This window comes from Cervus canadensis, chromosome 21 (genome assembly GCF_019320065.1).
Source record: "Cervus canadensis isolate Bull #8, Minnesota chromosome 21, ASM1932006v1, whole genome shotgun sequence".
Classification (NCBI taxonomy): domain Eukaryota; kingdom Metazoa; phylum Chordata; class Mammalia; order Artiodactyla; family Cervidae; genus Cervus; species Cervus canadensis.
In genome coordinates, this window is record NC_057406.1 from 28,226,786 (window position 1) to 28,241,375 (window position 14,590).

Genomic DNA, 14,590 nt, shown 5'->3' on the forward strand with positions numbered 1-14,590 from the left:
AGTATCCTTTATGTGGGAAAGAAGTATAACGTATTAAGTTATAAATTATTACCTCTTTTTGGAGTGTCAAGGAGGCAGATGTTGAAGACACACACATGCTTTGACCTATCCGTGTCATTTCTAAGAATTACCTTGCACAGATAAACACAAGAAAGCACAAAGGTATCTAGGCTACCTTAAGCACTGTTTTCTGAAAGAGATGGGCATACCAGACCACCTGACCTGCCTCTTGAGAAAACTGTATGCAGGTCAGGAAGCAACCGTTAGAACCAGACATGGAACGACAAACTGGTTCCAAATCGGAAAAGGAGTACACCAAGGCTGAATGTTGTCACCCTGCTTACTTAACTTCTATGCAGAGTACATCATGAGAAACGCTGGGCTGGAAGAAGCACAAGCTAGAATCAAGATTGCCGGGAGAAATATCAATAACCTCAGATATGCAGATGACACCACCCTTATGGCAGAAAGCGAAGAGGAACTAAAAAGTCTCTTGATGAAAGTGAAAGAGGAGAGTGAAAAAGTTGGCTTAAAGCTCAACATTCAGAAAACAAGATCATGGCATCTGGTCCCATCACTTCATGGGAAATAGATGGGGAAACAGTGGAAACAGTGTCAGACTTTATTTTGGGGGGCTCCAAAATCACTGCAGATGGTGATTGCAGCCATGAAATTAACAGACGCTTACTCCTTGGAAGGAAAGTTATGACCAACCTAGATAGCATATTAAGAAGCAGAGACATTACTTTGCCAACAAAGGTCTGTCTAGTCAAGGCTATGGTTTTTCCAGTAGTCATGTATGGATGTGAGAGTTGGACTGTGAAGAAGGCTGAGTGCTGAAAAATTGATGCTTTTGAACTGTGGTGTTGGAGAAGACTCTTGAGTCCCTTGGACTGCAAGGAGATCCAACCAGTCCATCCTAAAGGAGATGAGTCCTGGGTGTTCATTGGAAGGACTGATGCTGAAGCTGAAACTCCAATACTTTGGCCACCTCATGCGAAGAGTTAACTCACTGGAAAAGTCCCTGATGCTGGGAGGGATTGGGGGCAGGAGAAGAAGGGGATGACAGAGGATGAGATGGTTGGATGGCATCACCGACTCAATGGACATGAGTTTGAGTAAACTCTGGGAGTTGGTGATGGACAGGGAGGCCTGGTGTGCTGCAATTCATGGGGTCGCAAAGAGTCAGACACGACTGAGCGACTGACCTGACCTGACCTGAAGCACTGTGTATAACAAAAAGTTTTAAATTAAGTGTCCAATCGGAATCAGGTTTAGATCAGTGTCATGGGCAGCCATCAAAAAAAGAAAAGTTAAGAATATAGTTACTGATATGGAAAACTGACCATGGCATATTACTGAATTTAAAAAAGTGAGTTGCAAAACAGCATATATAGTTTGATTTCCTTATATTGAATAAATGTGTGTTTATATACACACACTCTGGTCGAAAAGATTGTTCACCAGAATGTTAACAGCTGGTATCTTTCCTGCAAAATGGTATAACTTAGTGATCAGATGTATGGGTTTTGAGTCCTGCTCAGTTCACTTACTGGACTTCCCAGGTGGCTCAGTGGTAAATAATTGCCTGCCAGTGCAGAAAATGTGGGTTTGATCCCTGGGTTGAAAGTCCCACTGGAAGAGGAAATGGCAACCTACTCCAGTGTTCTTACCTGGGAAATTCCATGGACAGAGGAGCCTGGTGGGCTGTATGGTCCATGGGGTCACCAAAGAACGGGACCCAGCTTAGCGACTAAAGAACAGCAACAGTCACTGACTAGCGTTGTGGCGGGGCAGGTTCCCTAACTACTCTGTGCCTCAGTCTTTTCCGTAAAATGGGGATAATTACGGATACTGGGTCGTTGGGTTCTGAGGCTCAGCTGAGATTGTAAAGTGCTTGGCATAATATGTGGTCAACCATTATCATTATTATTCTCATCATTTTAGGTAATAGAACTGAAGGCAGTTGTAATTTTTTTTTTTTAATAGTATTTTAGGGCTTCCCAAGTGGCACTGGTAGTAAAGAACCCACCTACCAATCCCTGGGTCTGGAAGATCCCCTGGAGGAGGAAATGGCAACCCACTCCAGTGTTCTTGCCTGGAGAGTCCCATGGACAGAGGAGCCTGGTGGGCTACAGTCCACGGGGTTGCAAAGGAGTCGGACACAACTGAGCAGCTAATACTATTACTATAGTTCCTTTACAATGTTGTGCGGTTTCTGCTGTACACCAGAGTGAATCAGCCACACACACACATATATATATTTCCTGGGTCTTGGATTCTCTTCCCATTTAGGTCTCCACAATTTTAGCTTTCTTTGTACCTTTTATTGGGTGAATTTTTTGAAATATGGATCAACTCTGGAAACAACAGCAACCCCCAAAAAATGTTTTGAAAGGAATCACTTGAATAGGTTTGCTTATCGTTTTAACAGAAAACATCTATTGAGAGCTAAGGTTATTTAAAAATCCTCCGAACACTCTTCACGAGCCGTTGGCAGCCACGTATGCTGGTATTTTACCCTGTGCTGTGTGCCAACTTGAAGGGAACTGAAATCATACTCTACTCCTCTGGCTGGAAGGCGTACAGAATCACAACAAACTGTTCCAGAGAAGCTGCCTCAGTCTGCGGCCGCAGTGACATGCTGGGGCGTGACGTCAGTCCGGTGGCAGACTGGCAGAGTGGCAGGCGGCCCCCCGGCCACGGTGCCTTTCCTGAGGGCTCGGTCCCCGGGGCGCTCGTTTGGGAGCTGCTCAAGACAAAGCAGCGGAGTCAGTCTGCTTTTCCTTCCAGTATCCCCTCTGCCTGTAGTTGAATGTAATCTTGATGGAGGCTGGTGAGTAATGCTTGTTACTTTAATGTGTAATAATAAATAGCTGATGGCTAAATGAGCAGTAGTTCTTTTCTCAGTTAATGAGCCTGTGGTAAGTAAGCTTTAGAGCCCTAGTGCCAGGATTTACGTATTGTAGATATTTCTATAACTGAAATATTATATTCTTAGAGAAATGTAAATACATTGTGAGGTTTTTTTCAAATGACTTGAGCATTTGAAGATGTAATCTTCCTTTTGGTCTCTCCTTAACTTGAAGCTACATAAAAGCACAGTGGTTGCAAATTGCTTGAAAGCCTAAGGATTTTCATTTATTTATTTTTTTTAACTTATTCAGAAGAGGAACTGATTTTTTGTTTCTCACTTCACAAGAAAGAAATGAATAATTCTCAGAAGTTCCTTTGGAGATGTTAACAGTACTCATTACATAATGCTTTTATTAAAAAGTATATCACTAGTCTGAACTAATTAAAAATTGGCTGAAGCAGCTCTTTAATTAATTATTTGGGGTTATGTCAGCAATGTGATTCAAAATAGGAATCTTCATTTGTGAGCCTAAAATTTAAGAGCAGTAAGTTACTAGTGCCTTTGATTATAAAGGATGGCAACATGCCTTTTAAAGATTGATTTCTTTTTGCAATATTAATTCATGTCTTTGAATTGCACTATAGAAATTGAGTTAGTTTTGAAATCATTAGTTTCAGAAGGTTGGGTAAAACTGTGTGTGTGTATGTTTGAGTAACTATATTTTGCTTTTCTCCTCCTCCCTTTTGAGTGAAGGAGTGACATTATTTTTATTTCATACTATTTATATAGAATAAACTGAAGCCTTTAAACTCTTAGGCTTTATCATTTCTGGCATAATTCTTCTCTTGCAAGTTCAATGGCAGCCTTGTTATTTCAAGGTTTTTTGGAGAATTTTCAAACAAAGTTTTCTCTTAAAGAACAGTCCTTTTTACTTTGTATGTCTAGTTGAGGAAAACACAATATAGAAATTCTTTATAGATAATGTTGAATATTTTCACATCAGTTTTTTGAAGCAAATAAAGAATGAGACTCTTTACACATATTTTTTTTTACATGAATAGGATAGTTATAGAGAGGAAATGATCAAACTCAGTTTTTTATATGCGGATGTACAAAAATATCAATAACTGCTTTATTATGACTCCTAATACATTATACTTCTATATTTTTAGAAACAGAGAGATACAGAAGTAGGGTTTCAGCTTCATTTTGTTTGACTTGATAGGCTTAATTCAAGATCCAGTTTTTTCCATAAGTTGTAGAATTTTCAAATTCTGCCCCAATCTAGAAGCTTTAAGTATATAGAGAACTCATTAATATTTTTATTGCTTTTAAAATTTATCTCAAATCTACTTAAACTATTTTAACATGGTTTTAAAATAGCCTATATTTTAATCAGTAAATTACTGTAGTAACGATGAATTGAAACATATTGGGTCATTCTTAACAATGATGTTTTTGAGGCATTATGACTTCAGAGGTCACTGGCCTAAATGCCACTAGAGTTCAAGTGAAGAGAAGCTACTTTAACTTTTTTGTGTGAACAGGAAATTAAATCTGACAAAAGAAGGGAGGATGAGCAGAGCTTGGGGTGGGGGTCAGGGGGAATAACCTGAAATTGACATAAAAGCCTGACTTAACTCTAAAGCACTGGGAATAAAGTGCTTGTCTGTTCATGAATAAGGTGTTCTTTGAGGAACTCATTCCAAGCAATACTGAAGCCTGGTAGTAAAATATGATTGTGGTATTCTTCAAGTTTGAGATTTGGCTTGGTCAACTCAGATGGAACAGTATCCTGAAGCCCATTATAGTCTTGAACTATATTTTTGTTTCATAGTGGTGGAGAGTACAAAACTTCATGCATAATAGATGTTTAATGAAGGTTTGGGCATGAATAAATGATTACACAAGTTAAATGAATGAGGGGAATATCTTGAGCCTTGCATTAGAGTTTTCATCTTTACTGTGGTGATGAAAACGTACTAGTTATCCTAACCATCTAGTAGCGTGCCGTGGCTTCACACTCTGTTAGAAGGAAGCATATCCTGAGTAGCACTCGGCCGTCACAGTGGCCTGCAGGCGGCCATCGGAGTTCACTGCCGGCGGTGCTCGCTGTGTCTGGGTCTCTGCTGCGGGAAGTGGGCCCTGCCTGCTATTCTGGGTCAGATCTTTGTCCGACTTCTGCCTCATCTGTAAGTGAGAAATTTCTCAGTACTTAGGGATAATGATTTGCTGACAAAACTGAGCCTTAATTAAAGTGCTGTGTGCATCACATAAGTGCATTACTCTTTGGACCTTTTCAGAGTTTAAAAAGATGCATTCCTTTGAAATTGAAGTGACAGAGAACATATCAGTGGAACAAATACACTGCTTTAAAATTGCATAATAGAAATTTTAGATATATATATGTGTGTGTGTGTGTGTGTGTGCGCTCAGTCCTGTCTGACTCTTCACTACCCTATGGACTGTAGCCCACCAGGCTCCTCTGTCTGTGGAATTCTCCAGGCAAGAATACTGGAGTGGGTTGGCATTTCCTTGTCCGGGGGATCTTCCCTACCCAGGGGTTGAACTCACATCTCTTGCGTCTCCTTCATTGGCAGACAGATTCTTTACCACTGCGCCACTTGGAAATCATATATAAATATACTGTCACTCAAAGCCTGGATTTTCAGTCCCATTTCTGTGCCCCCTCCCTTCCATCTGTGCTAAACTCTGGTCACATCTGAATATTCTTGCTGATCCCATGGAGGCTCAATTCAAGTGGCATCCACTTCTGGGCCACCATCTCGGCTCTTCCCCTTTCTAACTAAGCAAAATCAGCCCCAAATCAGGCTCGTTTTTGGTTAATTACTCCTCCTGTTTGTTTGTAAGAATATCGTTAAGGCCAAGTGTCACCAGTGCCTGTCTCATACTGAGTGAGTGAAAATACTTAAGTTACACAGAAAATACAGCCATTTTGAAGGCATACCATTCCTTAAAATGTCTTTGTGACATAGGGGTATCATTTGACTTACCAGTAGCTTCCTTTTTATTCTTGAAGTGGTTTTTTTGGTAACGCTTATGCAGTAAGGAAATAATGAATGAAGAATAGTCAAATTCAATAATTACTAATTTTTTTCCTAATTTGAAAAACTTCGCTTGATTCTGTTGGGAAAAATGTTTCACCTATAGTAATTGGATCTTTTTTGCAACCTATTTAGAACTAGGTTAGCTTTTTAAAGTAGTGTATAACCATCCAAAAAAACAAAGGAGATGGTGCTTAAATTCTGCTTTTTCTAATTTGCTGTTCGCTTCCTTCTGAGGGGTATAGTAATCCTCCATTTAATACATGTTACAATAAAACATTACTAATTAGCATTCATTAGGGAGCAATAGAGTTGTCTGAATTAGGGAAATTTTAGGTTTGTGTGTGTGTGTGTGTGTGTGTGTATGTTATGCCACAATACTGCTCTTTAATGCCAAAAATATTTCTGACTACTGACGTGTTCCTAAGTTGGAATTCTGCTTAGTTTTATTTTAAAACTCCATTAGACTTTTGTAATTAATAGTTTTTTTAAATAAGTGACTACTTTTTCAAATAAACGTTCTTTGAAATTGCTGGAGTATATACCCTGTGATCATTTTTACTCTTGTGTGGTTTTACAAGGACTTTTTACATAGATCATTCAACAGTGAACTTTAACTTTTGATCAACTTATCAGGTTCCTAATTCATTAAATTATAGTTGTACTTCACATTAAACATAGTGCAGAGAGCCAAAAACTTTTTAAAGCAAGGATGTGACATAATTTGACTTCTCTTCAGGAAACCTCACTCTGCTAGCACATTCATGTTTATTATGTATTTCTTTAAATTGGGATATAATTGCTTTACAATATTGCGTGTGTTCCTGCTGTAGAACAAAGTCAATCAGCTATATGGATACATATATGCCCTCCCTCTTGAACCCTCACCCCCCACTAACCCTCTAGGTCATGACAGAGCACCATGCTGAGCTCTATGTGTGATACACCAGCTTCCCACCAGCTATCTGTTTTACATACGGGAGTGAAATCGATATGGGCTTCCCCGTTAGCTCAGCTGGTAAAGAATCTGCCTGCAGTGCAGGAGACCCTGGTTCGATTCCTGGATCAGAAAGATTCCCTGGAGAAGAGAAAGACTACCCACTCCAGTCTTCTTGGGCTCCCTGGTGGCTCAGACTGTAAAGAACCTGCCTGCAAGGCGGGAGACCTGGGTTCAGTCCCTGGGTTGGGAAGAGCCCCTGGAGGGAGGGCATAGCAACCCACTGCAGTATCCTTGCCTGGAGTATCCCTACGGACAGTGGAGCCTGGCGGTCCTCAGTCCGTGGGGTCACAAAGAGTCAGACACGACCGAGCAGCTAAGCACAGCACAGCGTATATATGTCAGTCCCACTCTCCCAGTGTGTCCCACCCTCCCCGTCCACCCACCCTGCGTCCACATGTCATATTCAAGTTGGGCTACTTACTATTTAGTGACGGCTTTATTAGGTAACGTATGGTGGTGCTTAGGTACTTGATCCTTTCAAAAGCCCTCTGGAATAAGGTTTGTTGTTGTTTTGGTTTCAGTTGCTGTTTTATAGAAGGAAGTTGAGGTTCAGTGGAGGATGCTCTAAATGGGGGATATCCTGATTATAATGAGATGAATTCGGATGTTGTTAAGGGCCTTGGGAGACTTAAGAGCCTAGACTAAGGCAGTGATGGAGATGCCATTAGCGAGCTTCTTACATAGGGTAATTTCTGGATAGCAACCAGAGATGTCACTTGATTCTTGAGTGCATGACAGAAAATGACTCTGGTGGATTAGCTTGTACATTCTAAGAGCCATTTTTCTGTTTTAATCATAAAGTGTCATTTAACCTCCCTATTTAAAAGCTTCTTAAGAATCACTCAGATGACTTCCAAGTGAGACAATTATCTAAATTATTTTAAGCATTTTTGTTTATAATGTGATTTATTAAGTGGTCTAAAATGTACCTGTCCCATAAAACTCAGGATGGATAACAGTTACTAGCATGCTGGGTTCATTTTGTTCATAACTAGCATGGTGTTAATTGAATTCTCTAATTCCAAAATTATTTAAAGTCTATTGTCAAATTTATTTTGAGATTCTAAATTAGTATGTTGGTTTTATTTAGGAAGTTTTTTTTAGAAGATGATGTAGAAATTATCTGTAAATGCAAAAACTAAAACAGATTAATTTGTATGTGAATCTCATATTTTGAATTTTTTTCCTTTATTTTGTTCTAGTCTATAATAATGCTTTCAGGTTTGTACTTGCAGCGTTACATCATACTCCTATTTTCCCAGTGGGAAAAGCAAAGTTTTCAATTCCTGTTGGGTGCTTTTGTAAAAATCCCATTGTTTACTATTGATGTTATTTGTGCTTAAATTCTTTGGGACCTATAATCAGGGAAATGTGAGGTTACATTTACATTGTGATAATGTTGTCTGAGCAGCTGAGAATGGAGAATGATTGCAAAGCCGTAGAGAATAAGAAGATGGAGAAGAAACACTGGGTTTAAAATTCCATTGGAATCAGTGAAGATTTCATTACTGTGCTTCAGATGGGTATAGCCTTGGGGTGATGCTAGGCAGTGAGACATGAGAAGGCGAAGGAGGGTGTGTGTCCATGGTGTGCGCAAGGAAAGGGTAGTGTTGTGATGTGATGTGTTGTGTTGTGTTGTGTTTTAGTTACCATTGAGCAGAAACTTGGGAGAAGATGTGAAGCAGAACTGAGAAGTCTCACTGGCCGTGATGAGTCAAGAAGGGGCGGCTGTTGAAAGCAGGGAAAAGGAGACTGAAAAAGACAGAACTGGAGCTTTGGGGACCAGGTCTCCATGTGGCTTCTGACACATGGAGAACAAAAGTGAGGCTGTGAGCCTCAGTGTATTCACATGTAGAGTGAAGACTGTAATGCGTACCTTGGAGGGGCAGTGTGAGGATTGCTGGTCAAGTTTCCAGTGCAGCAGGCTCAGATGGAGAGTGTGAGCTGCGCTCAGAGTGATGTCACACGGTGGTTGCTATTTAGGTGATGATTTTTATATTTCTTGTTGGGAGTGTGGATCAGAGAGGGTGCATCCTTTGTTCCATACCCCCTCCCCACTCCCAGCCCCCAAGAAATCTGAGATGCTCCATTTCCTGAATGATGGGAGGAGGAAGGAGAGAATATAAGGGGTTAAGGCTGAAAGGAAAATTTGGAGATGTGGGTAAATGAATCACTGAGGTTTTAGCAGGACGTCTGGAAGCAGTTAGTTGGAAGTTAAAGGCAAATGGCATTTAGAACTAAATGTGGGGAAAGGAAATATATACTTTACATGTTTCGCAAAAGAAAAAAAATTGCAATCTTTTTAGATTGCTAACTCAGTGGTTATTCACATAACTGAGGCTCAAGAATTCCATTTCTCTCAAGAAAAGGCATGGCACTTTCAGTGTTTTCTTTTGTTCTTAAAACACTGCCTTTAATTGCAGGCATAATTTTCCATGCCAGCATATTTTCAGTTTAAAAATAAATTGCAGAAACAGTCATTGTGGTAGTCAGATTTCAACATAGCATTTTTTTCCTTTTTATTTAAAGGAAAATAAATCCAAATAGTTATCTGCGTAAGACATTAATCAACTTTACATGTAACAGTGTTTTAAAAATTACTCTGGATCACCATAGACCCAATTGATTTAATAACTAATAAATAAAAATCATATTTAATAACTAAAGTCACTACTTCAGACATGGTTTTTAAACCTCATTTGAGACTGAGTCTCACAGTGACATATATAGCATCATAATTTCTATTGGTAAAGGCGCTTCAGTTTTTTTTTTTAACTGAAGTATAGTTGATTTACAATGTTGTTAATACCTACTATACAGCCAAGTGATTCAGTTATATCCAGTTATACATTCTTTTCCATTATGGGTTATCACAGGATATTAAATATAGTTCCCTGTGTTCTACAGTAGGACCCTGTTGTTTATCAGTCCTATATATGATAGTTTGCAAAGCTCTTCAATTTTAAAACAAGTTGAAAAGTATAATTGTCTGATAGTATAATGAAACCAAGGCCGCATTGAGAATGTACATTGAGTATTCTTTTTGGTTGGAGTGGAAGGATATTGAAGAGTTGTCCATGCACATCTGAGCTGTTTGCTGTTTGGTTTGGTACCTAAATTTGAGAAATACAATCACTTCCATAGTCCGCACATCTCTCTGCCTTGCTCCAGCCTAACAGCATTGTGGGTGTGAGGCACGTTTTAAGGTCTCAGCCCTTGTAAAAGTCCAAGTCATGATACTGGCTTCTTGACAGGGTTGCAGAAAGAACTGCCAAACCACTATGATATCCTATTTTTCTTAGACTAAATTAAATCCTTCTTTCTCTCCTATAAGGGAAATACATGATGCTGAGCAAATCACGCAAATGGGGGTTTGCAGCTGAATTTAATAAGAGACAACCAAAATCTCTTCTGTGGGACAGTTTTCTAAAATATATACTTTGTGCATAGTTGATAGATTTTCAACCTTCTTACCACTGGTACACGTATAAAACACTACCTAGTAAACTCTTCTCTGTCCGACATATCACTCAGACGAATTACTGGCTGTTCAGTTCAGTTCAGTCGCTCAGTCATGTCCGACTCTTTGCGACCCCATGGACTGCAGCACGCCAGGCCTCCCTGTCCATCACCAACTCATGGAGTTTACTCAAGCTCATCTCCATTGAGTCAGTGATGCCATCCAACCACCTCATGCTCTGTTGTCCCCTTCTCCTCCTGCCCTCAATCTTTCGTTATTGATGTTAGCAATTTCAATATTTATTTCCTAAGTTAAAAAACAGAATGGGTTTTGTAGTAAAGCAATCATTGGAGTCACTCATGAAGTCAAAGTATTAAAAAAAAAAATCACTAAAACAAATATTCCCATGGGGAGAATTGCAATACTAAGAAGTAGCCAGTGCATAGTTATTAATGGCCAAAACGTTAAAAAAGAATCTTTTCCTAACACCAAAGAAAACAGCAACAAAAGCAAAATAAGCAAGTGGGACTAACTGCATAATAAAACCATCAATAAAATGAAAAGGCAGTCTACCCAGTGGGAGAAAATATTAGCAAGTCATGTGTCTGATAAGGAGTAATATCTAAAATGTATAAAGAACTCATACAACTCAATGGCAAAAAAAAAACAAAACCCACAAAAAAACATTCAGTTAAAAAAATCGGCAGAGGGTCTGAAAAGATGTTTTTCCAAAGAAGACATACAGATGACCAACAGGTACATGAACATGTGCTCAACAGGGAACTGCAAGTCAAACCTGTTAAGAGCACTATCATCACTTGTTTTAAGAGGTGAGTGTTGGTTAGGATGTGGAGGAGAGAACCCTCAGTGCACATTAGTGGGAATGGAAGTTGGTGCAGCCACTGTAGGAAACAGTATGGAGGTTCCTCAAAAAGTTGAAAATAGAATCACCATGTTCATCTAACAGGTCCTTCTGGGTATTTATCCAAAGGAAACAAAAACACTTAATTCAAAAAGCTGTCTGCACTGCCACCCACCCCAGATCATTGCAGCATAGTTTATAATAGCCAAGATAGGGAAACAACGGAGGCGTCCATCAGTGAATGAATGGATAAAGGAAATACAGTTTGTATGTACGTGCATATACATATGCACACAACGGAATATTCCCATTTGAAACAACATGGATGGACCATGAGGGCATTTATGCTAAGTGAAACGAGTCCGAGAAAGGCAAATACCGTGTGATCTCATTTGTATGCGTGTGTGGGTGCTCAGCGCTTCAGTCGTCTCAGACTCTGCAACCCTATGGACTGTAGCCTGCCAGGCTCCTCTGTCCATAAGATTCTTCAGCACACTAGAGTGGGTTGACCTTTCCTCCTCCAGGGGATCGTCCCAACCCAAGGATCAAACCCACATCTCTTGCTTTGGCAGGCAGATTCTTTACCACTGAGTCACTTGGGAAGCCCTTTTGACACATATATCTGGCCAATGAGTGTCTAGACAAGGATGGCCAGGGAGTTCTTGAGAAACCTCTTGAAAAGGAATAGTGTATGCGGAGACTTTCCTTTCGCTTCTAGACTCTGTGGTCTGCGTGTGATGTTTGGGACCACTGCAGCCAGTTTGGGACTGATCAGATACCCAGCTAAACAGGATAGACCATTCAGTATTGCCATATTATACAATCATGAATAATCATATCTCCTTGGAATCTCAAATGTTCTTATTTTTAAATCTAAAATAGCTTCTTTCTATATTTGGTTTAAAGACTATACACTATGTACTGTACTGATTCATTTTAATTTTTCAATCTAGTACTCTCAGTGCTATATTCATTTTGCAAAAATCAGACAGATCCTAATGTTTTAAAGGACTTAATGTGAGGGTATTTCACCTGTTTATAAATACCTGATGCAAAATTTACATTTACACTCAACAAAGGTTGCAAAGTTGTAGCCTTAATGTTGGATTATAGGAGTTTTAAAACCAAATTACCTATGACTGATTCATGTTGATGTATGGCAGAAACCAAGAGAGCATTGTAAAGCAATTAGCCTTTGATTAAAAATAAATAAACTTTCTAAAAAACTGGATTTCATTTTTCAGTTCATAGCTATGCTAAACATGTTTTGTCTTGTATATTTTGAAATAATCTCTCCATTAAGAATGAAAATTCTTTCAGTGTTACTGCCTTTCATCATTATTCTCAAAAATTTAAACACCATGTTAGCAGACATCTTTCTTCCTCTTTCTAAACCCATAATTTTATTGGGGTTTATATTTGAAATGGACATTTCAGGCATCTGTTTAGTGTATGGGGGATTGTTTCCTTAGGGATATCCTTGATTGGCATGCTCCCTCATTAGTGTCCTGCTGAGAACAGACCAGCAGGGTGGACTGAACCAAAAAGTGGCTTTCTCTAGCAAGCCTGGAAATGGACATAAACACCAGCATCCCCAGTCTTCAGAGCGCTGCCATACAGCCTAAATTACTCTTCGTATAACAGCACCTCCCACTTAGAGTTGACTCTAACCCATTAAATTGTTTCCATAAATGGGTTATAGGAACCACTGTAGTTTATCAGCCTTCCCTTTTGGTGTAAAGCTCAGAACGGCTTAAGGTAGCACACCTTCACCCACGTTTTCTGGTACAATAACCTTCAAGAGATCTTTTAAAATCCAATTATCATTGACTGAAATAGTTCCATAGGGGTTGGAATTAAGCAGATCTTCCGTGTAAATTCTAGTAAATGATTAACTGTCTAGTAATAAAGAGTGAAGAGGGCATAATGCCAAAGAACAAGCAATTTGTGTTGCTGTTTCTCAATTTGTTGATATCTTTTCTAAAAGTGCCACAGATTTGATCCTTTACGTGGGCCTTTGATAGAGCGTGATCCTCAGAATGAGCTCCTGGATATGGCCTATTTCATTCAGTCATGAACTCTCCAGAATAGCGGAGTCCATTTTTTTAAAGTTTTGTTTGTCATTATTTAAAAACGTTCTCGAATACTGCCTTAAAAACATAGCTACTGTCTCCTTGGAGCTTTTGTATTAGAGTGACTTTTCTCCTCTATTTTCTTTTTTCGGATATATTAGGAATATCTTGACCAGAAACATGAGAGCCATGAGAGATCACACCTTTATTCTTTGACAGTAAATACTGACTAGCGGGATAACATGAGTTTTTGACATTTTTCAGGTTGCATGTTCATTTGAACTGTTTCAGTTTAAATAGGTTGCTGAACCTGACAAGTTGTCTGATGACACCAACATATGCTCAATTCCTATAGTTCATAACAAAAATAAATGTTTTCAAGGGCTTGTCTGTTCCTGGCCATGTTTATACTCTTTACTCATTTAATCTTCATAAACACCCCCACTAGAAAGTAGGTTCCACAAGGGCAGTGATTTTTACGTTTTGTTCACGGCCATCCCCAGGTACAGAGAACAGTTCTGAACAAATAGACAAGCAGCATGTGACATAGCTACTGTTAGCTAACTGTGAGGCAGCTGAGACGTGGACAGGTACAATGAACCCACAGAAATAATACACCTGGCTTATGTGGTAGAGGTTATTGTTAGAGAGTGATGATGGTCTTCACGTAGGGTTTATTAACCTCAGCACTGTTTTTTTAAAAATATTTATTTATGTATTAAATGCCTTGGGTCTTAGTTGTAGCACATGGAACCTTCATTGCATCAGGTAGGATCCTTCCTTGTGGTGCACGGACTCTCTAGTTGCGGTTTGTGGGCTGAGTAGTTGCAGTGCTTGGGCTTAGTTGCTCTGCGGTATGTTCAGTCCCAGTTCCCCGGCCAGGGATCGAACCCATGTCCCCTGCTGGTGTTGGAAGGTCTCCTGCAGAGGTGTGGGTTGACAGTGGGCTCCCCGCAGGGACCAGGGCACTGGCAGCAGCAATCCTGGAAGGTGCCCCCTGGTGCAAGCCCTCCTGGAAGTTACCCAGCCTCAGCATATTGATATTTGGTGCTGGATACTTTTTTTCCTGTGAAAAATTCTCCTGCAAGTTGTAAGATGTTGAGCAGCATCCTGGCCTCTACTCACTACATACGAGCCCCAGTTGTAATGTTCAAAAAGTGCTACCAGACAGTGGATGTACCGTATAGCACAGGGAACTATATTCAAGGTCCAGGATAAACCTAATGGAAAAGAATATTAAAAAGAATAATTAAAAAGAATACATATTCTATATT

The 14,590-nt window shown here is 39.6% G+C and overlaps 1 protein-coding gene across 8 annotated transcripts in view; it reads left to right on the forward strand.

Moving 5' to 3' along the window:
• PLEKHA5 (pleckstrin homology domain containing A5) overlaps positions 1–14,590 on the forward strand; it is a 252,442-nt gene that overhangs the window by 125,690 nt on the left and 112,162 nt on the right. The window contains exon 1 of one of the 8 annotated variants that reach the window (XM_043440562.1): positions 2,575–2,836. The exons of 6 other annotated variants lie outside the window; for them this stretch is intronic. Coding sequence is in view for 1 of the 2 variants with exons in the window: in XM_043440561.1 (XP_043296496.1) it covers positions 8,853–8,905 (53 nt within the window). In the remaining variant the exon portion in view is untranslated. Of the gene's footprint in view, positions 1–2,574; positions 2,837–8,233; positions 8,906–14,590 lie in introns of those variants that run through there. One more of the 8 variants, XM_043440561.1, reaches the window with a different exon arrangement.